General features: G+C 35.5%; 1 protein-coding gene across 1 annotated transcript in view; it reads right to left on the bottom strand.

The window, feature by feature from the left end:
• Nucleotides 1–25,617, bottom strand: part of LOC129244441 (rap guanine nucleotide exchange factor 4) — a 97,593-nt gene that overhangs the window by 13,899 nt on the left and 58,077 nt on the right. Inside the window, exons 5-10 of the mRNA XM_054882068.1 lie at nt 10,424–10,570; nt 5,672–5,723; nt 4,029–4,120; nt 2,087–2,173; nt 1,724–1,865; nt 1,417–1,603 (exon numbers count right to left, since the gene is read on the bottom strand). Of these exons, the coding sequence (XP_054738043.1) occupies nt 1,417–1,603; nt 1,724–1,865; nt 2,087–2,173; nt 4,029–4,120; nt 5,672–5,723; nt 10,424–10,570 (707 nt within the window). The remainder of the gene's footprint in view (nt 1–1,416; nt 1,604–1,723; nt 1,866–2,086; nt 2,174–4,028; nt 4,121–5,671; nt 5,724–10,423; nt 10,571–25,617) is intronic.

Here is a 25,617-nt window from a genome sequence, read left to right as displayed (position 1 = left end):
GTACTCACACGCTCGTCTAACCAGTCGTTGTTCTATTTTTATTTATTTTTTTTCTTATATCACTAATAGAATCTTATCGCCACTCGAAATTCGCACAATCATTTCACACATATGTATGTATTTACATACTCGACCTACCAGTCGTTGTTCAGACGGTGTCATTGGTTGATTTTTTTTTTTTGTATATCACTAACACGTCTCAAGTGACGTCAGTCCATCAGCTGATTCTTTAAATTCGCTCAGAGACGAATAACGGTTTGCCAAATAGCATACCTAATAGCGGTCGCTCCTCGGTGGGCAATGACAAATCTCCGAATCTATTTCTGCCATGAAAAAGCTCTGCATAAAAAACCATTTGCCGTTCGGAGCCGGCTTGAAACTGTAGGTCCCTCCATTCGTGGAACGACATCAAGACGCACGCCACAAATAGGAGGAGGAGCTCGACCAAACACCCAAAACGGGTGTAAGCGCCAATTATATATTAGGTCTATGAATAAGTTCGTGCGGTTTTTTTCGAAATTTGAATTTCGGATCATTCCCATGGCTTTTAAACGTTTGGAAATGGTTGATTGATCAACTCCCAAAGTTTTTGCAACCTCTTCTTGCGTTTGAGCCGGATCTTGATCGAGCAATTCCTCCAATTCGGTATCCATGAACTTTGGCGGCGCGGCCAAAATCACCACTTTTAAAGCGTGCAAACCACTTCTGGCACGTTCGCTCAGCTAGAGCATGCTCACCATAAACTTCCACCAAGATACGATGACTTTCGGCTGCTTTTTTCTTCATATTAAAATAATGAAGAAGAATTCCCCGCAAAAACACATTATTTGGCACGAAATTCGACATTTTCAAGTGTGGTAAAAATATTGTTGTTTACGCTTCAAATAAAAAACTTATACTGACGTTTGTGCCTTACGACAGTAGCTCTCCAATGAATGTTTGGAAATGTGGATCGATGGAATAATAATCAAGTTACGCCATCTGTAGTAAATATAAAAATCATATCTCTCAAAAATCATATCTAAAAAGTCATTGGGAAGTGGACGTGACGTGGGCGAAGTTTGGGTGGCGCCGCGGCCACTTTCAGACAGACAGGCGAACATGACTAAATCTATTGCTCTCGTCATTGCGAACATTTGTCGGTTCCTTAGCCTGTTAAAACACAACCGCTATTTATACTAAGTCATAATACCCTAGTGTACTAGGGGGAGCTGTACACCCTTACTGTGGTTTGCATATACATACTTATATTATATGTAAATAATTTAAAAAAAAATTCATGTTTTCATCCGCCTGCAATACTAGTATCATGTTTGCTGTATTTCTGGTTTTGGTATGTACAATATATTGTTGGTATATCACATTTATATATGGTTATTTCTATGTTTAAAAAGAAACGACTTGGTGTATACTTACGGCTTGCGCAAAATCATTCGTAGTGTAGCATCAGGACCACGTTGGAAAAGTGTACTCAGAGATTCACGAATATGCTCATTAGCCGCATTAATATCCTCGGTGGTCGGGTAACCACCAGCCGTGCCGTCCTCGTCAACACGGAATCGATACAAGAAACATTTATCTTTGAAGGGTTGCTCTTTATTCACTGCAATCATAAAGAATGCCACAAAAATTATGTATTGTATCATATTGAAAATTAAAATTGAAGTGATTCATTGTCGGGGTCACATATAAGAATCTTTGTTAGTAGCATTCGTCCACTCACCATGCGATAACACTCCTTCTTCGAGCAGTACTTGCCACATACCAGCTGCCTGGGCGCGGGTATGAACGATAGACGTAAAACCTACCAACCAGTCCACTAATTCAGTGCCGGGTGCGCACTTGCGTATTAATTTGCCAGCAACCTATAAAATTAAACAAATACATACATAAGAGCAACAAAAAATACCGTTCTAGTACATTACATTGGTATACTGAAATTTTTATTAATTGTTTATCCAAAAATTGTTTTTAGTCTTGTATTTTAATGTATTGCAGTAGATACTAAAGCTATGTAGTGTTTTCAAGTACATGGCACTGTTGCATGGATCTACAAGCCTGTGTGCCTAAAAGCGCACTCACTTACTTTTCTATCCTTGAGACAACTTGAACTATCAGCGACGAGTAGCGTACGCAAAGCCCATCCCATGCGGTTCATAGTAGCACTCGGTGACTGGTGGCGATGAATAAATATTTTGAATTGCGTTGTTTTGCAGCATTTGTTAAGATTGTAAAATAAATAGAAATAATCATTAAAGCTGAATTAAAGCAGGAAACTCTTAACTTCCCCACTTACGATATAAAATAATAAATATATACAGGTTTTACCATTTACATGGGTATACTGCGCATTTACTTATTTCCATACATAACTATTTGTATTGTATTGAATATTTAATTATAATTTAACACTTTATTGGGTCAATAACATAGATTGAAAGGTGGTGGTTGAAGTTGCAGAAATGTCTCCTGTATATTTTCTTATCAAAATTTTCTTATACTACGTTGTTCAATAAGTTTTGCGACGCGATAACAAAAACACAATTTTATGGTTTGAAATACACTTTATTATTCAGTATAGTCTCCCTGAACTCCAATACACTTGTTCCGAAATTCCAATTTATGAATTCCATCCATGAAGTGAGAATCTGGAAGGGCTGCAAAATACGCTTCCACAGCTGTTATGACCTCATCATTTGATGATAAACGCTTTCCACGCATGTATTTTTTTATGTAGATCTGGAAACAGATGGAAGTCGCTAGGGGCCAAATCTGGTGAATGCTCCAACAATTGGAACTTTAATTTTTGGATTTTAGACGTTATCAAAATGCTCTTGTGATACGGTGCATTGGCCTGATTAAAAATAATTTTTTTCCTTTGCAAACTAGGTTTTTTTCCACAATTTTTTTTCAGCTGGTCTAAAAGGTTACATTAATAAAATATAAATAAAATAATTGTTCTACCAGTTTGCTAAAATCCACAAGCAAAATTCCCAAAAACTGATGCTAACACCTTCTTGGCCGATTTCTCGTTTCGGAGCCAAAGAACCATGTTCGCGCCACTCTTTAGCCTCTTATTTTGATTTGGGATTATGGTGATAGACCCAGGTCTCATCAATTGTGATGAATCGATACACACAACCCTCTTTATCCTTTCGAAAATGATCTAAAAGTTGCTGAGAAAGTCGCATTCGAATGTGTTTTGCTCCATTGTTAACGAACACGGCACCCATTGTGCACACAACTTTCTGAAATCCAATATTTCAACAATATATTGCTTACTCTTCCCAATGAGATGCCTAGGGCTTCTATTAAATCTCTTTTAGTCCCTCGACGATTTTTCAATACGACAACCTGTATTTTTTGGGGTGTTGTTGCTGTTTTTGGACAAGCTTGACGTGGATCGTCATCAAGGCTTCTAGTGTACTAATTGATGACGCAAAGTCCGTATACACTTTTAACACTCGTTCATAAATTTCGTTTGTTTTTAAACCTTCCAAAAATAAAAATTCAATCTCTGCACTATACTTGATTTTTTCAATTGTAGGAAATACTGTGACACGTCGATACTTAATGACGTGTAAGCTAAGAATGAATTGACAGATTGAAATAACACTTCACATTCGTTCATATAAATAACAACAAAATAAAAAAATAAAAAAATTAGGCTAGTAGCAAAACTTATTGAACCACCTAGTAATCTGCTGTTAAATACATATCTAAAGCGATAAATAAATTAATATGTAAAGCGAGTTTTTGAATTTTTTTTCATTTTAATGAAATAAAGTATTAAATAAATATATGTCCGATATGTTCTTACACTCCCTTTAGGGATACTTAAATTTATCAAAAATATTTATACATATAAGCGGATGCAGGTATATAAATTTCTATTAAAGCAATCCATAAATTATTGGTATTTAAATGAACTGTTGCAGAATGAGTAAATAGTTTCTTAGGGATTAAATATATCAATATCTGTTTGCGTTTATCTTTTAAAATATGTATGTATGTTATGGTTGCTTTACCTCTGTAATTGGTAATGCAGGATTCGGATGGTCGGGACTTAAAGGGCGTTTAGTTGGTGATGAAGCGACTGGTGAAACACCGGAACCAAACCCTTAAAAAACATAGAATATTTGTAATGTTCAGATATTTGCAAGTCAAGAGAGAATATATGTATGTATATAAAGAGTGCTAGATTTCAGTTTATGAATTCAGTGAAATCGCGATAGAAAAATCAAAAAATAAAAGTTATTGAAAGTATTTATTTTTATAATTTCTAATATACCTATTTACTTCATTCGGGAAAAATAATCAGTTATACATTTTTGTTTCGCTTTGTAACTGCTTATGGTATATATGTAAATGCTTTCAACTTATCGAGTTTGATTGTTATCGCGATTCCGCTGTACATATTTTTAGAAAAAAAAAATCTGAAAACTTGTCAACAACATGTTGAAAACGGTAGTACCATATCGGATTGACTAAGCACGTCAAAGAAATCTGCTGCTATTTGGCATTATTGAAAATTAATTGTTTGAAGGTTTAAGGTAAAATTAATTTATGTTTACCAAATTGTAAAAGTAAGCATATCATGATTTCTAGATTTTTATTTGTTTTTAAATTGGTAAATCTCTGAGGGTATTTCTTCCACGAAAAAGCTTCTCATAAAAAGCTAGCTGTCGTTCGGAGGTGTCATAAAACTGAAGATCCCTCCATTTGTAGAAAACATCAAGATGCACTCCTCAAATTGGAGGAGGAGTTCGGCCAAATATTCAACAATGTAAGCGCCAATTATATATGTATTAGTTTTATAAATGTAGTTATAGGCACTAGGTATAAAAGTAATGACGATGGCGGCGGTACACACTTACAGTAAATGCTTTATGAGAACACCTGAGGAGATTTCGTTTGGTAAGAACTCGATTTAGTATTATCGGTATGAAACTGCTTCCTAGAGCTCAAATGTGACTTAAGGCAAGTGCAATTAAGCTTATAAATCTCTCTTTAAGACTCATATATATATCTAAATCTGAATTTGCATTACAGTAGGTTCTGTTTTTATGCGGCTTTTTTTTATGCGGTTTTGAAATAGTGCGGTTTTTTTTTAAATTACAAAATGCATGTCGACCTATCGGGAATTGTACATATAAACAAGATTCTAAACCAACTAAGCAAAAACTCATCACAGATTACATCAGAAATGCTAACCCTACAAGTATGGAACCGCCTGCATAACTATCTAGATCAGACGTGTACATTTCCTAAAGTGACGAAAGTGATTTTACGCCAAATCCTAAACGAACGCGCAACATATGGGTATTGTCTGATTCTATTTCTGACTTAAATTTATTTTTCGATTCTGACGTTTCTTAAATAAAGATATAATTTTCAAAAATACAATATTTTGTTTATGCGATTTTATTTAATTATTTCAGATTCATGCGGTCTATGGAACGTATCTATAGTTATATGTAATATGGGACTAGTGCCCTTTTTTATGCGATTTTATTACATTATTTCAGATTTATGCGGTTTTAGCATTTGAAACGTATCTATAGTTTTACTATAGAACTAGTAGCTTTTTTTATGCTGTTTTTTTTTTATGCTCTTTCTTGCGGAACGTATCTACCGCATAAAAACAGAACCTACTGTATTTTAAACTTACCATTCTTTAATTTGCAGCTGGTAATTATGTCATTCATCAATTCTTTATTCTTCTGTAAGAAAAAATAAATAAATGTTATACGAGAGAATTAGACACCGTGGGAATCAATGAGAATTAAAGGCGAAAATATTCTAGCAGTAAAGCCAGAAGTGAAGGGCATGAATGAAATTTATCGAGCTTTACAGGGAAGTCAATGTGCGGAAATAGCGAATAAAGTAAACAAAACAGGTTTGTGGAAAGAATAGTGTAAGGAGAATTTTGTGCGGTGGAAATTCAATCACTTTGTTGGACCTGTACTCGATATCAGACATTGGACAGAAACATGGCAGTGGTTGTAGGGAACAGTAGGACCTTTGCTGCCAAACTAGACTGTGAGGGGAGGAGGATGTAATCACAGTGTTGATGTTGGCTGCCGAGAGCAGCATCTCATACTGACCCACAAATTGGCCGATTGACAATTGCTGTTGAGGTAGCCAAACGGAAGCTCCGGCGGAGAGCTGCGCGTATAACGGAGTAGCACACACGAATTCACATCATCGCTAGCAACGTATTCGGACCATCGTTTCCTTATTTTGCTTTTGCCACATTTTGCACTTTCAACACGTTTATCAACACCATTGAAGCTGAAACCATGGCTCTCATGGTTACCACCGGAACTACCTTCACCTAATTTACCACTGACTTCATCAATGGCAAGCCAACTGTCGTCCATTCCCGTTCAATTTTGGGGTTCTCCTCTCGTGCTTCCACGGTTGTTAGACACATAAATATGTATGTATGTAAGTGTACACATAATAATTGAACACAAAGATCGCAAAAAGAGAAAAAGTCAATCGAATGAAAGTAGGTGAATAGCTCGCCACTGTTCTCAGTCAAACTTGTTTGAGAATGAAAAACCACTGCGATGCGAAAGTAAACCTCGCAGAAATCGTTAACTGAGCAAAGGTAGAGACAGGAAACGAGTAGCACAAATCTAAATGTATACCTGCATACATACAACGGCAAATACGTACGCTAGTGTACACGTACGTATGTATGTACGTTTATTCATTACAACTGCACGACACGAAGGCAAAATCAACAAATCAGTAGGTTGGTATGATTAAAGAAAAAGCGGTGCACGGTGTAACTTTTATGTCTAAACTTGCACTAAAAACAACTTTAAAATTGACAAGCCTTTAATTCTAAATAAATCTATATACATACATATATATAAGAAGATGTACACATGCTTGTATGCTTCTGTATTTTTACAGATATTCCAGGTATGCAGAGGGTTTTTTATAAATGTATTTGGGCCCGCTATGTGGCGCTGGAGTCTAGATATTTGTAAAAATCGTATTTTCGGTCCGATTCGGCTCATATCCAGAATGTATAAAATATAAAATTAACATTTTTGCAGAAAGAGATTTGGTAGGTGGCGCAGAAGTTGTGCTATTTCCAAAAATCGTTGGTGCAATTTATTGCGGAATTTGAGTTGGGTACCTAAAAATTAACTCACTAAGTAGCACTTGCGCCAAGATATTTAAATAAATATTTGCGTCGTTAAATTGTGACACTACCGTTGCGATCGGAGGCACTACTTGTACCAAGATATATACGGCTATTAAAAAACTCTTTGTTTACTTTTCGCCCGAAAAAATTATCTTTTATGGCATACATTGCATGCACTTTATTTAATGGGAACAAAGTTCAGCTAAGCTTTTTTGCGTTTTTATAAATACGGAATATGGAAAAGCATTAGAACATAATATTTTGCAGAGCAGAGCTTGCCGGCTGTTTGTTTGCTATAAAAATTTATTTATAAGAATTTTTGTGGCACTAATGCTTCACCGTTATTATCGCTTTACGATGTACTCGCACATATGTAAGTATGGGCTTTTAGGTGCCTTATGAGCGGTGGTGCTCGTTGCTGCTCTCTCCAACGTTTTGAAGGTAAAGCTATTCCGTTTGTATTGCTGCAAAATGTGTCGTAGTCTAATTTGCTCGACTTATCAGACCAGCGAAGGTATGCTCGCAGTTTTTACACTCGCAGTTATCAGTTATTAATGAAATAAGGTATGTTGTGTGGCTTTGTAGTTTGTCTTGTGGGCGCTATTATCAGTAAACTTGTTCCATATCATAGTGCTGACTGGCGCGAATAATTGCGTACTTGCTATGCAAATTTATATGACAGAGTTTCCAGCACTAATTTACTACTTTATTTTAGTGGTTGTACGCATAACTCTTATTCGTTTGTAGTATCTGCATTTTTTTGTAGATTTCTTACAAACTGGTAAAAATCGTCGGTACATTGTTTTGGTGCCAAAGAGTCACCCATCGTAGAACTTAATTTAGTATCAAAAATGTGTGCCACGTCTCTTAAATGGATAATGGATAGAAGAAAGCAGTTGAATAAAGATTTTTTATAAGGCTTTTAATTGAATTTGCGATTTCAGCACCGCATGCATACAATTACATAAATACTTGCTACGGAGCTTGATGTACTTTGTTTACACATTCATACATACAATAACAAATACATGTGTATGCAACTGTGTACATTTTTAACACCCATGAACAGGATATGATATTGATTTCTGTATAGGCACGACTGAAAATCAATTTTTTTAGCAAACTTCGCAAGTCCGGGCTGAATTAACTCGCCGATGGCGAATCAGGTGCTATGAGCAACGGGCAAACACTTGGAAAATCGGTTGATTGAAATATTTATTGTCGCGAAAAGGTATTTTCGCTAACGGCATCAAAGTGATTTTAATTTAAGTTGCATTGGTGGAATATAAAGAATGTTGTTGTAGCGCAGAGCTGATATTTCCGGTAGAGGGTGTATTTGAGGGGTGGTTTATAGGAGTTGTGCAACCGCTGTAAAAGGAAATTAAAAAGTATAAAATTGCATTGCACACAAATTGAAAAAAGAGGTTAGTCGCAATGTTGTTTGTAGAATGTTGGAGGTGCAATTGAACTGTTGATTAAAAATGTAGATTGAAATCTAGGCAATGTAATCTAAAGAAATATATAAATATATAATTGGCGCTTGCATCCTCCTTTGTTGGTTGTTTGAGCTCCTCCTCCGATTTGTGGTGTGCGTATTTTGATGCTGCTTCACAAATGGAGCCGTCTCCGAACGGCAGATGACTTTTTATGACAAGCTTTTTTATAGCAGAAATCTGCTCGGAGGTGTGTCATTGTATTAAAAAAAGTATTTCATATCATATTTTAGTGTTTCGTGCCTACAGCAGTGTTCGACCCCGGACACTCCCGAATGGTAATCGCCCACCAATCCATTCTGCTATGGCGGCCGCCAATACATATTGGCTTTTATCCAATTATTTTGATAACGGTCATATTATTTCCCCCACATGGTTTATGGTCACATGTTGCTCGCACTCAGTCTCCATGGCCTCTACTTCATGTAACTCGCCGAACAGAACTTCTGCGGCTCCGCGGACCTCATCTGACGAGGTAACCAATTTTACGCAGTACCTCGCTGATTACCAGACAGTGGTCTTGCATTAGACCATTTTCTCATTATCGTCTCGGTCGAAAAACCTGCGAAATTACCGTTCCTATACCGTGCCATATATATATATAGGTATATATATACCATGCCATTGCTTGTAGGACTACTGTAAGGGCAGCATCGAAATCCATATCGACTTAAATGTACCTTGTGTTAAAGACGAAATCGGCAAAGCATCTCGGTGAAACCCAGATCGTCTGTCTAACCATGAAAACTTTCTGACAATAAATTTACTAGGCAATAGTATGGATCTTACATTTTGCATAAAATGTTAAGCAAAAATAATATTTCTTTAAATTTCTACAGATGTGCAACCCCTTAAATATAAATTGGATAATGCTGGATAAAGTGTCTTCGATACAAAGGAATTCGATTAAAGTTAAAAATGCAGTTGATGTTTTGGACAAGGATAATTACGGATATTTTGTAGCGTAATAAAAATAGAGTAATCATATTGATGATTTTAGTACTGATACAGATTTAAATTTTGCAAACCAAAACTTTCAGTCTTTTACAAGCTTTTTCGCAGGTCAGTTCATAACCTCAGTATTAAATTATTAGTTACAAGAAAAGCATCTCGACGTTATATAAATACGGAGAGCAAAATTTATTCATACCGTTTTTTAGTATTTATAGTCATAGAAAAAAATTGAAACATATAAATGGATAGTTTATATTGAAACTTTTTGCATGTTATATGTGAATAGATGTAGTAAAATTAAATGTGAAAAATATCCCATTTTACCTGTATTAAGCGATCCTATATTTGTGTATTTCAAATATCATAATTTTTTTTATTCATGAATTGGAAACATTTAATTTCATGTATTACGGAAAGAAGAAATTAATTATTTTTTTTGAAAAACCATAATAAAAAACAATCATTAATTAATCCATGACCATAATAATTTCTGAATCAAATTTATAATAGTATTGATTCACAATATATAAGTTTCCAGTTGTTTCATCAACTTTTATATCATGATACATATATATAATATCATGATACATACTATAACATGATATATCATAATACAGGTAAAATAGTGTGATTAATTTTACCTGCACCTATTCACTTATGTATCTATTTTAATACATTGTGCAAACCGTCTCCACATATGCTATCCATTGGTATATGTTTCAACTTTTTTCTCTGACTATAAATACTAAAAAACGGTACGACAAAATTTTGCTCTCCGTATTAATATGAGTATATAGATTAGTTTACTTACCTCCCAAATAAGGCGAAAATCCTGTTGCTCTACTCGAAGCAGTTCGCAAGTGGTTTTCGTAACAACAGTGCTGTCACGGGGCAGATCATGCAATATAGATTCCCCAAATGTGGCGCCAACACCGAGATTGCACAGAGTTACTGGCGCCTGTAAAACAGAGAAAATACACTAACTTCAATTTAAAAAGTAAGAAGACGAAGAGCACGAATACGATAATACAAATTTTGAAATAGTTTAAAAAATTCTTCAGCGAATAACAAAACTATTGGCTTATGATTATCTCAACTGGCAGACATGTGCATGAATGTATGTACAGTTTGTGAAATCTGCTTTCGAATTAACAAATCTACTTTCGAATTTTGCCCCTCGATACCTCATAAAGGCGCATGTGCGAGTATACATAAGACCAGCATTAAAAAACAAACTAATTCGCATGCCAATGAGTTGGGCTTCTGCTTCCGCATAATGACTTTATTCCAACTATTAACTATTAGGAGCTTGACTAGACTGCGTGGCCTAACATGTTTTAATTTTTCTCTTATTTTTACTACTTTTTATATCTTTTTTATTAAAAGGTAAAAAACAATCCTAAAAGTTTAAAGCGTTGCGATATCTGCTTGTGTTTCAAGGCGTGCTTCTATGTGCTTATACATACGTAAGCACTTGTATAGAGATGTAGATATACATGTGAAGGTATGCATTAAGATATGTGTGCTGAGATATGCTTCTGGACCTACTTTAAGCGTCGTTATTGATTAAATTTCAGCGAAACTGTTAAATCTTCATTTCTTTCTCGCTTAATGAGCGTTTGCCTCTTACAAATGCACGTAAATACATGCACAAACATACATACATATTAAAAAATAAAATGTAATTAAACTACTTTTGTTGAACTTCCCCTTCTGTTTTGTATTCCTAAGCAAGTGAACGCACCGGTACATCAAGGCCTAACACTGCCTCCATTGAAAGGGAATACTTCGTTGCAACTAGTTGAGAATGACACCAAATACTAAGCGTTGATGCAAAAAGCCTGCAAATATGCATACTTGTAAAGGCTATAATATAGTATGTAAATTCGTCGAGAGAATTGGCATTTAATAGGCAATCGGTTCTGGAAGAATGGATGATGATGCCAGCTGAGTTCACTAAACCGTTTTTTGGGCAATGTTTTATTCTACTTATTAAGCAGCAGCAAAATTAATTTCAAATTAAATAAAGTTCAAATTACTTTCGTCTGAAGTGAAATAAATAATTTTATAAATCTTCTTTGTTTTTAATTTTTTCCTTCAAATATCATTCTCAACTATGCGACATAGCCTGTGCTACAAATATCAAGAATAATATATAGATTACGAGGTTTGGCTATCCGAAGCAAAATTGTGAGAGTAAATTAGGCTGCTACATCATCGGCGACTCGACAGCAGCTCATTTCGCACCACATGGTGAAAAGATTTATAGAGGCATGGCCAACATGATGTTGATTTTTTTCGTATATTACCAATTGAATCTTAGTTCTTTCGTACGTCGTGACAAATATTGATTTAACACAGAAATTTTAACGTAATATACTGAACATGCCTGCAACCAAGGGAGGTTTTGGGGTTCAAACCGAGGTTCAATATGACGGCCGAGAAAAGGGAAAAACAGTTTTTATTAAACTGGACTGAAAGATCCACTGTATAGTTTATTAATTATTCCAGTAACTCTTCCCATAACAAATTGCAAGAACGAAAGAAAATTGTATGAGAACGGAAAGCAATTTGAAGATAAAATATTATTAAATCATGTGATCAAAGCAGCTTGGTTCTTTATACTGCCCTAAATCACTTTATGACGATATTTCAAATCGAATCGAAGTTATTGTAAAAAATGATGGTCTCACACATTATTAAATAAAAGGATTGCAGTTGACCACCAAAACGCCGTTTTATCTTAACATATTCGAGGTAAAATAGGGAAATGGGCCAAAGGAAAATATTTGGGACTAGTCAAGTGAGAAAGAGTGTATTTAAGAAGTGCGATGCCACACGAACGGCTAAATCGAGCAGCATATCTTTATATTTAACTGCCACGGCGTAGAGTTTTACAAAAATTTGCAGAAAACAAGTGACGAGTCGAAATCAAATTACTTAATATAACATAATTTAACCTATTATAAAATATTTGTTGTCGATCGTGTGCTTACTGCAGTATCGCATATACGACACATACCAAGATATGGTAAAACTCTCGCCATTTTGCCGTACCTCAAAATTCAAACGAAGATTTTGTTCCACTTTGTAACAAGCGCGGCGTGGTAACATTTTTAATGATAAATATTATTAAAGGTTATTATAAATATTAAAATATATTTATTTGAATTTAAACTTCGCACAATTTATGTTCTGATCATTCATAAACCACCCGAACTTCATAAAGAAATTAAATAGTTTCAATATATTATTTAATATTTTTACAGGCACCACTTTTCAGTCTTATTTTAAAATTAACTTCCAGCTGTGGGTATAACTTTTCAATGAATTCCGCCAAACTCTTAGTTTGGCAACGTATCGCACAGCTGCCGCGTGCAAACTGAAAAACCGCAATTGGCCCCGAAGCCAATGGCAATGTTCTGCAGTGAAGCTTAGCGACCCAGTTGACAGAAACGCGTTTGACAATGGCGGCTAAAACATAGCTGAAGTTTCATGTGAATTGGCCGATTTTACGGAGGTTCACAAACGTATGAAAAACACAGAATATGTGATTAAGTAGAGGTGCCATGCCATAAGCGCCAAGTGTATGAGAAACTACAAATTTTGAATGCATTTGAAATGAGTGTCACACATGCACATATACACCTCATGCACCCATCGTGAACATCGTCGCACTAACCACGCTCCCCTTTTTGAATGCGTTTGCTTAATTTGACATCTGATGTGCCACAGTTGAGCTGCCACTTGGTTGAGGACTAAGGTGTAGCGGCAGTGTTTGCATGCTTTCGTATTTTCGTATTTACAGTTTACACTCCCGAATAGGTATATATCTACACGTGTATGTATTTACATATATTGCCTATGCTCTGGAGTATGCACTCAAATGCGTTTCAATATTTCAATAATCCAACGTTGGTTGTTGCCTTCGATTCCCTCGATGATGATAACTTGCCAGGTGGCATACATCAATGGCGTTGGCGTGGCAATAATCGGGATCACCAAAGTGCAGCAAAGCATGCACAAACACACACGAGTTATCACAGAGTTGTTGGCATGCCACTGGCCCAGCCATTCATGCAACAACTGTTGACTGTGTGTGAGCAGTCAACCGTCACTCGTTGGCTACAGCCGTCGGCATTCAAATGCGCAATGCTACCCGCTGCACTCACAAACTAACGCCAGTTTTGTTGCAGTGGTTACACATTCGTGTCTGTGAAACCACCCGAAGCTGCGGCCTTGTGCAGAGTTCATTTCATTAAGTTTTCATAGCACATACTCGTACCTCTTTCCAGCGGTTAATTTCAATATGCATTTTGTATCAAGACAGTGGCATTTTTTTCAATTTCACAGACTACGAAATGCGGGCACCCTTTGAACGTTAACGTTAAATTTCATCTTTCAAAGCGCATAGTAAAGTAACGCCATCATCGCCAGACGTTCCGTCAACCATTCCATTCATTCAATACGCCAATGATGGCGATGACATCAGCATCATAAACATCATCATTGCCATTACATTCATTATGAGCGCTGTTGGCTATCGTTTCTCCGACTAACTAGCCATGCAAACCAAGCGATAGAATTTCAAATGCTGTTACGAAAGCAGCAATGGATTGTCATGGATCTGACGTCTCTGTAGCCTTGCGGAGTGGAAGTGTGCCAAGGAGGAAAGCTGTGCCGTAACAATGGCGCAGCAGGGTGTTGCATTGTCAATGGATGTACTGGTTACGGGTGCAATGACTGCCGCTGCAGCCAGCTTGTATTTGCTTTTAGTGCACCAACACAACTACATTTTGTCTTGCTTAGTTATTTTGGATAATACCTCTTGGTGGTTTGTGTTTATATATTTGTGGAATGTCTCTTTTATACTTACTCACTTCAAAAGGCGACGCGTTTGAATTTTACCTACGCGTGGAGTATTGCCAATCATAATTCACGAAATTCACTTCTATTTGAAGTCAAATGTAGTGGAAAAATTGGAAAGAGAATCTGAAAGTGATGATTTTTGGGCAATATTGAACTTGAATACTAAAATATTATACGCTATTAGTTTTATAAAAAAAGTTTAGCTTCTAAAGAAAATGTTCGGTTCTAAAAATTGTAAACTCATTAATAAGAATTAACTCACTGTAAAATTTGATTAGCTAAATAAATTGGGATTTTATATTTGCTTGTCGTTCGAAGAATTATTATATATATATACATATATAATTGGCGCGTACACCCTTTTTGGGTGTTTGGTCGAGCTCCTCCTCCTATTTGTGGTGTGCGTCTTGATGTTGTTCCACAAATGGAGAGACCTACAGTTTCAAGCCGACTCCGAACGGCAGATATTTTTATGGGAGCTTTTTCATGGCAGAAATACACTCGGAGGTTTGCCATTGCCTGCCGAGGGGCGACCGCTATTAGAAAAATATTTTTTTTGTTTTATTAATTTTGGTTTCACCGAGATTCGAACCTATGTTCTCTCTGTGAATTCCGAATGGTAATCACGCACCAACCCATTCGGCTACGGCGGCCGCCGAAGAATTATTAGTTTGGGGAAATGAATTGTCGTTATTTTTTTTCATTTCATTTCATTACCATTCAACAAATTTAAAGTTTATGTTCTTTGTTGAGGTGACATTTCACTAAAAGAATTCTATGCTGTTTTTTGTTTGTTCCATTCAGTTGAGGGTTACAGGGTATTAACAATGGAAGTCAACAAAGAGAAAATTCGGTGCATTTTACAGTTTTCCTGAATGAATGCAAATTATGGTTTTATGTTTTTTTATTTCCCGACACATATGATTTTCTACAACGTCTTCAATTTTCGAAGCCATGCCCGCGCAATGGGGTGGGTGGTTTTTTGAATCCCGTGAGGGTATGAACGGGCACGTTGTCTTCCTGAAATAAAACTCCGCACGCCAACTTACTCAACTCTTCTGCACGACTGCACCACGTGTCTGACAAAGTAAATTAGCATTTATTATTATAATTAACCGTTGACTGTAATGATCACATTCATATTTGTATCAAAGTATTGTTGTTTTTTTTTTCGGCAAGTAAGCGGTTAATAAGGTATTCCCCCTATCCCAGAAAATAGTAGCCATAAACTTCGACGCCTTTTCCACTTTGAATTTATTTGGTTGGATCGATTGTTGCTTGGACTTCGGATTACATTGACGAATCCATATTTTATCAACGGTCACAATACGGTTTCAAATTCTGGCGGTGAGAGGATATGCAGTATCCAATCTTTTACATGTCCATACCTACATAGATAGGTATACCCGTGTAAAACTTTTTTTCTAATCTAGGTATGTATGTATGTATATCTGCCACAATTAAATTTTTTGACATTTTGGACATTTTCTTCAGTCATTGTCGTCACTGCTTGAGATCGAAATATCGACAAATAAATAAAAGCACTAATTTAGTTTGTTGTATTATTGTTAACCCGACTGTTAGCTCACAAAATAAGAATACTAAATACATTAGGTTAGGTTATGGTGGCAGTCAGTCTGCACGACCAACTCACTTAGACCTTACAGGTCCGTTGTGATACCAGTAATTTATCAAATTTAATTTTACATTTATAATATATAAGTATTTTTTATTCTACTTTGAATTACACATTTCTGAATATACTCACATAATTTATATTCTGAGATGATGAACACTCAATTATAATTTACTCAGCCTAACTAAAATTAAAATTTACTAACCCTAACTGAAATCATTAGTTCGTATTTTGGAAAGTTTAAAATCAGCCACATTTACCAGTTAACAGTCAACACTTTACACGTTGATTGAAACTGTGATGCATACTATGCGGTGGACGAAATTGACCAAACGTAATGGAGAGTGTTTGGGGTAACCACTTTTTTCCCCATTTACAGTTGTATTTATACATGCCACCTATAATTTTAGAACGAAAGTTTTGGCCTCGATCCCAACTTCTCTGCCAAACAGTAATGTTGCGAAAAATGGGATTTCATTATCAGTTTCCGTTTGTGGTCATAATATTGCCCTATTGTGGAAATTATGTAATGAACCTACTTCAAGCAAAAAGAAATATTTTTGTCTATGTTTATCGTATAAAATATAGTGTATTGTGCATAATTTGCAAAGCCGTTTAAAGGCCAGCACGAAATGAAGCCATGAGCACAACAGGGGACCCGAAGGTACTAATTTGCCATGACGGTTAAGGTTACTTCAATTTATTTGTATGTATGCGTGTATGTATAAGTGAATTTATACGGTACAGACAAAACCAATATGAAAGTACCTGGTTTGCTAAAGCTTTTAAAAGTCGGCAAGAAAACGTTTAATTATTGTTGCCCACGATGATTAATTTCTATTTAATTATAAACTGGCATGCGGTTATAGATGCACACACATACACACATGCATACATGCACTCATTGTTCGGCAGTTGCGGGAGTTTATGTTGTGGTAGTAAATAATGCATTTTCGTCGCTGAAATTATGACGTCATGAATTCAGACATCAATGCTGAGTCAACGCGGAGGTGATCGGCGAATGCGAAATAATAAAATAGAAGACGAGAGCAGAGAGGTCTCTTTATTTATCTTGACTCGTAAAGATAACATAAAACATCATAAAAAATGCAGAGCAACATATACCAAAAAATTCCTAAGTAAAAAAATAGAAAAAATAAAACACATATTATACACACAAAAAAAATATGTACACATCAGGCTCAGTAACTTTTTTCTATTGCCCGCTTTTTTCAATTTAGCTTTGTGCTTCCACTGTGTGGTTTAGCAACGAAAATTGATATGTGTGGGGGAAAACTGTTTCAAGTTATTTAAGAGCTTCTACAATGAATTCATAAATATTGTATTTAAATCTGAAAATATGTATTGGACTTGTATATTTCTTGTTATAGAATAAATATCAGAAACGAAGGCACCCAGTCCGGATTCAATGCAGCACTGCACAGGCATGCTGATAAAAAATAATATTTACATTTAATAATTAAAACAATTGTTTAAAATACAATAAATCAAATAATAAAAAGCAAAATTTTATATTTAATTGTATTAGAGAAGAAGAATAAAAAAGTCAACCCTGTTTGACAAAATATTAGCACTCACATTTCAAAATTATTTCGCATATGAATTTACATCAGACTGTTAAAAATCATTCCCGACATGTCCACTACATGTCTGTGGTAAAGCAACAAAGTACTGGCACTGAACAAGGAACCAATAATTCATCTGTCATTCAGTGCTGATGTGTACTGAAGGGTATCTCAGCACCTTGCAAGAAGTCCCTAATACTATACATTCAGCAATACATAACAGAATTTGAACCAAATTTTAGTAGTTGTAATGAATGCTAAAAAAGCTATATTGTACTCATTCTCCCGTTTGATAATCAGCCATTGATTGGGGTTAAATTATCGTTGGCTAATTATTTGTATAGTTAATTCATTTTAGTAAAGTTAATATAAAAGTTTATTCCTATACTCGTATATGTTTTCATACGCATATTTGAGCTCATTAACTAAGTAATTAATTTATCTCATTATTTATTAATTAGCAGGTTGACGAAGTAATATAAATAATAAATAACTGTTAAAATTTGTACTACTAAAGCAAAAGGTTTGTTTTACCGTGTGTGCTCCAGTATGATTTTGTTAATAGGGTAGAACTGAATTCCTCGAGATTTTCTTAAAATATAAAATGCTAAAATTGCATAAGCAAATAAAATGTAAAAACTAGTCAAAAATAACATACATACAGCTGAGATCTTATTACTACTAGTGAGATGTTGAATCACAGATATGTTATATATGCAGATAAATATAAATACAAGGTGGCGCAAAAGTATTCATCCAATTTTGTTTTTGATTAACTTGCTTACTAAGTAAAAAAAAAATGACTTAGAGTGAAGGAGATCTTTATTTTGACCTTTACGCGCTCCATTGTGCGTATATTTGTATATTGAAGCTGTCTTGTTGACAGGTGTCAAATATGATTGACGTACGAAGCAATTTGCAAGAATTATAAATCTTCCAATAGGGTGATTAATTTTGCGCCATTATTTATATGAGCTGGTCATATGCTTACAAAGGAACCTGCACCCTGTAGTGAAAACTCGAAGAAGTACATAACTAACAAAAGATGTACGAACCAAGTATACATATACAGGGTGGGCCATATAGCGTTTGCTTTTTTAACCACCTATTTTTTTGAGAATGGTAACACAAAGGACATGTCAAATGAGTTCATAATATACTTAAAGGTTTGACATTTACGAAATGTCGCTTGAACAAAATTGGGAAATATTGAAAACTTATTTCCAAAGTGGTGAGTATTTTTCTTCTTCCGCGGTTACAGTAAATGCCGAGCGTTACCGTGACATGTTCAACGAGTTTTTGTTTCTAAAAGTTGAAGAGGATGACATGGACGACATTTGGTTTCAACAGGACGGTGCAACTTGTCACACTGCCAAAGTTACACTCGAACTTTTGGTTACCGTTTTTGAATTCCGATACCAATTGACCGCCTCGGAGCTGTGATTTAAGCCCGTTGGACTATTTTTTGTGGGGAGCCGTTGAGGAAAAATGCTATGCGAACCATCCAGGGACGATTGATGCTTTAAAACACGAAATCGAAGTTGCCATTCATGAAATTGGAGCCCAAACAATCGAAAATGTGCTTAAAAATTGGGTTGATCGAATGGCCTACTGTAAAGCCAGTCGTGGCAGTCATTTGAACGATATTATTTTTCATTCATATAAATGTTCAATCTTCAAAATAAAAGAAAAAAATTGAAAAAATATTGATTCGTTTTTTTTTATAGCCGATTCAAAAAGCAAATTTTACATGGCCCACCCTATATAAAAATTTTATAAAAATAAAAAAATTATTGTAATAATTTTTTTTTCGGTATATTATTGGTTTAAGGAGCAAACACCCAACAAAGGGTGTAAGCGCCTATTACATTCATTTTGTTTACGGAGCACGACTTTATTCATATGGCTGCTTTGGCTGTCTTCGTAGAAGCGCATTCTGTTATCCCAGTTTTTCAAGTTTTCAAGTTTTGGCGCCGTTTTACGATTTACTTGCTCAATATTTGCGTAAAAGCCCTGAATCGCCAATGAGATGTTCACATAACACTTGTCCCTCGCGCCCAAAGTTTAACGGCGCTAAATCGAAGCTCTAATCTGGCCAGTTGACATAGTCTAAGCGGGTGATAACCTGGGTTGACATGGTATACTAAGTAATTAATGCACAAGTGTTTCACTATCACTACCTCTTTATTGATTAACAAGTTGCACTATCATTAAACCTTAAACCGAAATTTAGATGCGGAAGTTTTGCTTCTTAACATAGCCGCTGAGGTAAAAATGTGCTTCGTCAGAAAAGATGATTTTGATTTCTTTTCAATAATCTTTTAGTATACTTGTTTGGGCACGCACATAAGCTTATTTCAAAAGTATGCAAATTACTAATCTTCTATGTATCTATAGTTCCGGCAAATCGAACCATCTGTTGATTTTGTCGGTCAGCAAATCATAACAATCGTCTCATGCAAAAAATAATTAAATGAGAACTCATTTTGGTTTAATATTGGTTTGAAAAATAGAATTATCTGAAGCTTCTGAGCTACAAAAATAAAATTCGATATTTACTGTCTTAGCCTTGCAAAATTAATATTACTCTCCTCTAATTTGAACGCTTTTAAACAAATTTTTAATTATTTGGTGTCGTATGTTCAAGGGGGATTTCGAATGGTAGTCAAGCAAAAAATCTGCTCGGCTTCGGTAGCCGCCTTATATGAATTTATCTCTTTTTATAAAAACCTGTGTGGGTAGTGTTGGAAATGGCACACAAAGCATACCCTATAATATACACATACACAGCTACACTACTACCATTAAATATAATATACGGTTTTCCAAACAGAGGTGTTATTTTGATATTCAAAGCAAAATGCTATTTTTTAATATAAACGATCGGATGTTTATTTCATTATAAAGAGGAAGGTATGCCATAAACACGACCACGCCTACAGGACAATATCCTTTTCACGAAATTTTCCATGACCGAATTGCAAAGTGGTTGCCCTATGTCCTCGATATCCTCACGAATTCCATCTTTGAGGTCTTGAATCGTTCCTGGGCTGTTGACGTAGACCTTCTCTTTCACGAGGCCCCAAAGAAAAAAATCACAAGGTGTTAAATCACAAGATCTCAGTGGTCAATTGTGATCACCTCCTCGAGAGATAACACGGTCCGGAAACTTTTCCCGTAAAAGATCAATGGTTTCGTTGCTTGTGTGGCACGTAGCGCCGTCTTGTTGAAAATAAACGTTGTCCAGATCAATACCATCCAATTCCGGCCGTAAAAAATCGTTAATCATCTCTCGATAGCGCAATCCATTCACCAATAACACCTTCTATTGGAAAACCCTTTACAATCGTTTTTTAGAGAAAAATGTGTTTGGGAAAGCAGCAACAAATTAAACGAGCAGAAGCGACCTTACATGAGTTTAACAGCTAAGTAACTTGCTTAAATCAGTGCTTCCAAGTATAAGCACAAGGGGACTTTTCATTGATTTTGCCCATTCTGAATAGTCTATAGGCACAGTTTCAGATCAAAATGTACTCGTAATTACTTAACAAATTAATAGAGCGCAGTCGATTTGAATAATTTCTGTGTATGTATCTATGTATATATGTTTTTTTTTTTGGTTTATTTTACCCTTGCTAACTGTCAACAAAACAATTCAGCGCTGTCAAATACATACATATGCACCAAGTGACTTCTTCGAAGCAGATATTATTACACAAAACTAAGTTATTTGTTTGCCTATATATAGGCGCATTACCATTGTGCTATTAATTAAAAGTAATTAGGTTAATTTCTGCTATCACGACATTTTAGACCAACACATGCCAATCTTCATTACATTGCACTTATATCGGCATATCAACGTATGCTATGATGTACTTATACGTATAAAAATTCTAATTACATGCATATGAATGTTTAATGCCCATTTGATATATTTCGATGATAAATGTGCATGTGTGCATATGTGTGTTGCTTTATACTGTTTTTGCGCATTTCATAATGAATTTGCTGCAATAACCCGCAATTCTTACTCGCACGTATATATGTACATTGTAAATATGTATACACACACATCACAAGAACAAATTTGTATTCATGAGCTGTACGCGAGGTGCAGTTGTGTACGTAGATGCAGGAGCATTTGTTGGAAGTTTGGCCTTTTGCTCGCACTTGAGTTGTATTACGTCTCTTCGTGTTGAGGCGTCGCGATGATATTGGATTCGTTGTTGTCATGCTGCGCACATTCAGCTTCAACAAGACCACTCTGCTAAATAATATTCCGGAGTGGTTCTCAAAATCATTAAAAGTGTTCGCGAATAAATTATAGTAGTTGGCGGCGCAGAGGACGAGACATCGTAGGAAAAGAATTTAATTGTAATCAGTCGCTCACTTACACAGTTTTGTTAGAGCACTATGCAATTTTTCTATGATAGGATACTTAAATAAAGGTTGGTAGTTAGTTTGTTCAGAAGAATTAAATAAATTTCAGTGTCCTTGTTAGCTACAATGAAACAGATTACTTGCCCATAAGCGATTGTCAATTCAATAACGGTTGACTAAGTGATCGAAAATAAGAAAAAAGTAGAAATAAACCATGTATTTTCCAGATTAGTACTTGTGGAGGATTTCAATAACATTTATTTTAACCTTTCAAAAACAACCGAACGAAAGCATACCATTGAATCTTTATAAAGGGCCACCAGAAAGGAAGAGATGCAATTAAGCTAAGCGTTTTCTTCTGGAAATATGTGTATTGTTTCGAAAGTACTTGTGCTAATCATTGAAAAGGCGTATTATTTAGATTTTTGTGTCATACACACATAGGTACATAAACACATACAATTTTTGGATAAGAAAGACACTGCTGGCAATTCGGCTTTGAGCAAGTTGAAAAGCATGATTACGCGCCTCAGCGAGCTTTATGAAAACTTTAGACATTGAAAAGGAAATGTGTTGGGGCTCCTGTGAGCCACATCGAAAATTTAACCAAATTAAATTTACGGAACTTTTTTTGTTAGTTTTTTTATATAAGTGGGTAAAGTCTATAATTTCAAAAATATTGAAAATTATATTATATGATGTTTTTCATTCGCTGGTCGCATAGTTTTGACATCCATTTCATTTGGTGTTTCTTTCGTTTATTTCGTTGGCTTTCGTTATTTCTGCACTTGCATTAGTGTTATGGTTATTTTCCAACAATTATGCTTAGAGATTACAAATATATCTCCTCTTACATATGTAAGTATGTATGTTTGTGTTCAGCCATTAGAGAAAGCTGCCAGTTGACAATTTACAGTATATTTTGCTATTCATGCTCATTCGCCTTTTAAGCGCATCAGTTATGCTTGAGTTAGCTACAATTCCGATAGATATTTACAATGCATCTATAGAGCTATACCCATACATACATACATGCCTTAGCGAAATTAAAATACCAATATCGATTGGCATAAACACAATTAAAACAGAAATTGTTGTAGTTCTTCTGAGCTTGATTGAGCTATCAACTGACTTAAATGAACTGTGAAAGTTGCTGCTGCTAGGATATAAAGAAATTCTGAAGGTAAGAGAATCCATACAACATAAGAACAAATGTATGTATGTAAGTAAAGGGTCTTTCAAAAGATGTTGTTTCAATATAAAACATGTCAAAGTTTAGATTCTTTCAGCTCTCCCTATTTTTTTTTTTCAAAATCGAATCACATAATTTAAAAGTCCATCATCTACAGATAAAATCCACCAATAGTCCATTCATGAATGCCTAAGTTTTGAGAACATCGAGATATCGATGTTGAAGGTTGTTCAGCAACATTTGGCGCTACAGCAGCAATATTCTCAACAAAACGTCAAGTTTTTAGCCTACCAGCCCTTTTCCTATCCTCTTCAGAACCAGCTTCATGAAATTTTTTCACTAACTTTTGAATTTTTGACTCATTTGGACGATTATTTTCATCAAAGCAATTGCGATATGTTGTTTCTAAAGGTCGGCCATTTTATAATAAGTTTCAATAATTTTAACGCGTTGTTCTATAGTTCAAAATTGTACATCACTACTGACATCTAGGCGTCACTTCTGAAACACCCTTCATAATATGCTCATATATGTATATATGTATATAAGTGTATTTGTGGATTGTTTGTCCTTTTGTTTGGCATTACTTCCTTTTCAAATTTGTTCCGTCCGCCAACAAATGGCACGCGCCATATTTTATGCCTCCTACGAAAATCTGATGGTTTTCATGAGAAGGGAGGAATAAATGCAGTAATTTAATTAAAAGTATAATGCCTGCATAATTGGACAACTTGACAAGCTTATAATGCGAATGCTCGAATTGATCAAATTTATTGCAAGCACTTTATTGTGTAAATGATACGGAGCTTTTCAATAGGTTTGTTCGAATTTTGTCAATGTATAACGGCCGCTGTGGCCGAATGGGTTGGTGCGTGATTACCATTCGGAATTCACAGAGAGGTCGTTGGTTCGAATCTCGGCGAAAGCAAAATTAATAAAAACATTTTTCTAATAGCGGTCGCCCCTCGGCAGGCAATGGCAAACCTCCGAGTGTATTTCTGCCATGAAAAAGCTCCTCATAAAAATATCTGGCGTTCGGAGTCGGCTTGAAACTGTAGGTCCCTCCATTTGTGGAACAACATCAAGACGCACACCACAAATAGGAGGAGGAGCTCGGCCAAACACCTAACAGAAGTGTACGCGCCAATTATTTATTTATTTTTTATTTTATAATGGTCATCTTTGTTAAACTTTATTATTACAATCCGCTATGTCCGCCAAATATTCTATGCGTCGCGACCAACAAGCAAAATTTCCGGATTTGGTGCGACGAAAATATACGGAGACTTATCACGGGAGACTTAAGCTCCGAAAACTTACCCTTTGGTATGGATTTCTGTCCATTAACCATTGATTTCTTCGAGGATGCGTTCCCCACCCCTGTGCAAACTGTACATGACAACCGATATCGGACCATGATAAGAAACTCTAAGACAGATAATACAGATCTCACAAATTCGTGACTTCAACAGAACGCCACACTGCAAGGAAATTATTGAATTTATTGGATTGGAATATGAGGGCTTCGTCATTTCTACGTGAAAACTTTGGTCCATGCAGACAAACAACAGACAATTGCCGTTAAGAAGGCCAACAAAACTCACTTTCTTAATGAAATTGCTCACCATTTGCCCGAAATTATGATCCGCACAAAGCCATCGAGTGCGAATGAGAATAAGGAAAACCATTGGGGCAATATCGGTTAAACTTTTTGATTTATTTAATTTCAAAGTTCGAGCACTCTTAATGAAATACCCTATAGTAAATATAGTACAAAAGTATCCTCTTATCTGTTTGTACACACTTCTGCATACAGTTGAGTGCCAAAGAGCTTACTAAAATGGCAAATATTCAAAGTGTCGCAAAATATTCCTTGAATGCGCCAAGAAGCAAAAACAAAAATAACAAGGAATTAAGTGAAGATAAGCATTGGAGGTTAACGATATGATATAATTACAAAAATGTCGATTGCTTTTGTTAATATCGCCAAGGGATGGACAGGATAGTAAAGCATTAAGCAGGGTACTAAAGTCGCGCCCACAACAAAACTCAGTGGCGAGCAGATTATCGCATTAACAGCATATCAAGCGATTGAAACGAGATAATTCCATTGGGAGAGGAATATAATGAACAAAATGGAACGTAAAACAAACCAGAAAGTAATGAGCCCATAGACAAAGTGGTTTATTGCCAGACAGTACTGAAGGCTGCGGAGGAGCTAAAGGAAGGTATTAAAATCTCTCTATATATTGTACATGAGCAATTCTTTCAAATGATGATTCTTCCATCTGTTCAGATCCAGATCATACTTACGGTATACACATAAACATATTTTTTTT

Source organism: Anastrepha obliqua, chromosome 4 (assembly GCF_027943255.1).
Source record: "Anastrepha obliqua isolate idAnaObli1 chromosome 4, idAnaObli1_1.0, whole genome shotgun sequence".
NCBI classification, from domain to species: Eukaryota; Metazoa; Arthropoda; class Insecta; order Diptera; family Tephritidae; genus Anastrepha; species Anastrepha obliqua.
The sequence above is the reverse complement of the archived record's forward strand: the minus strand, read 5'-3'. Positions and strand labels throughout refer to the sequence as shown.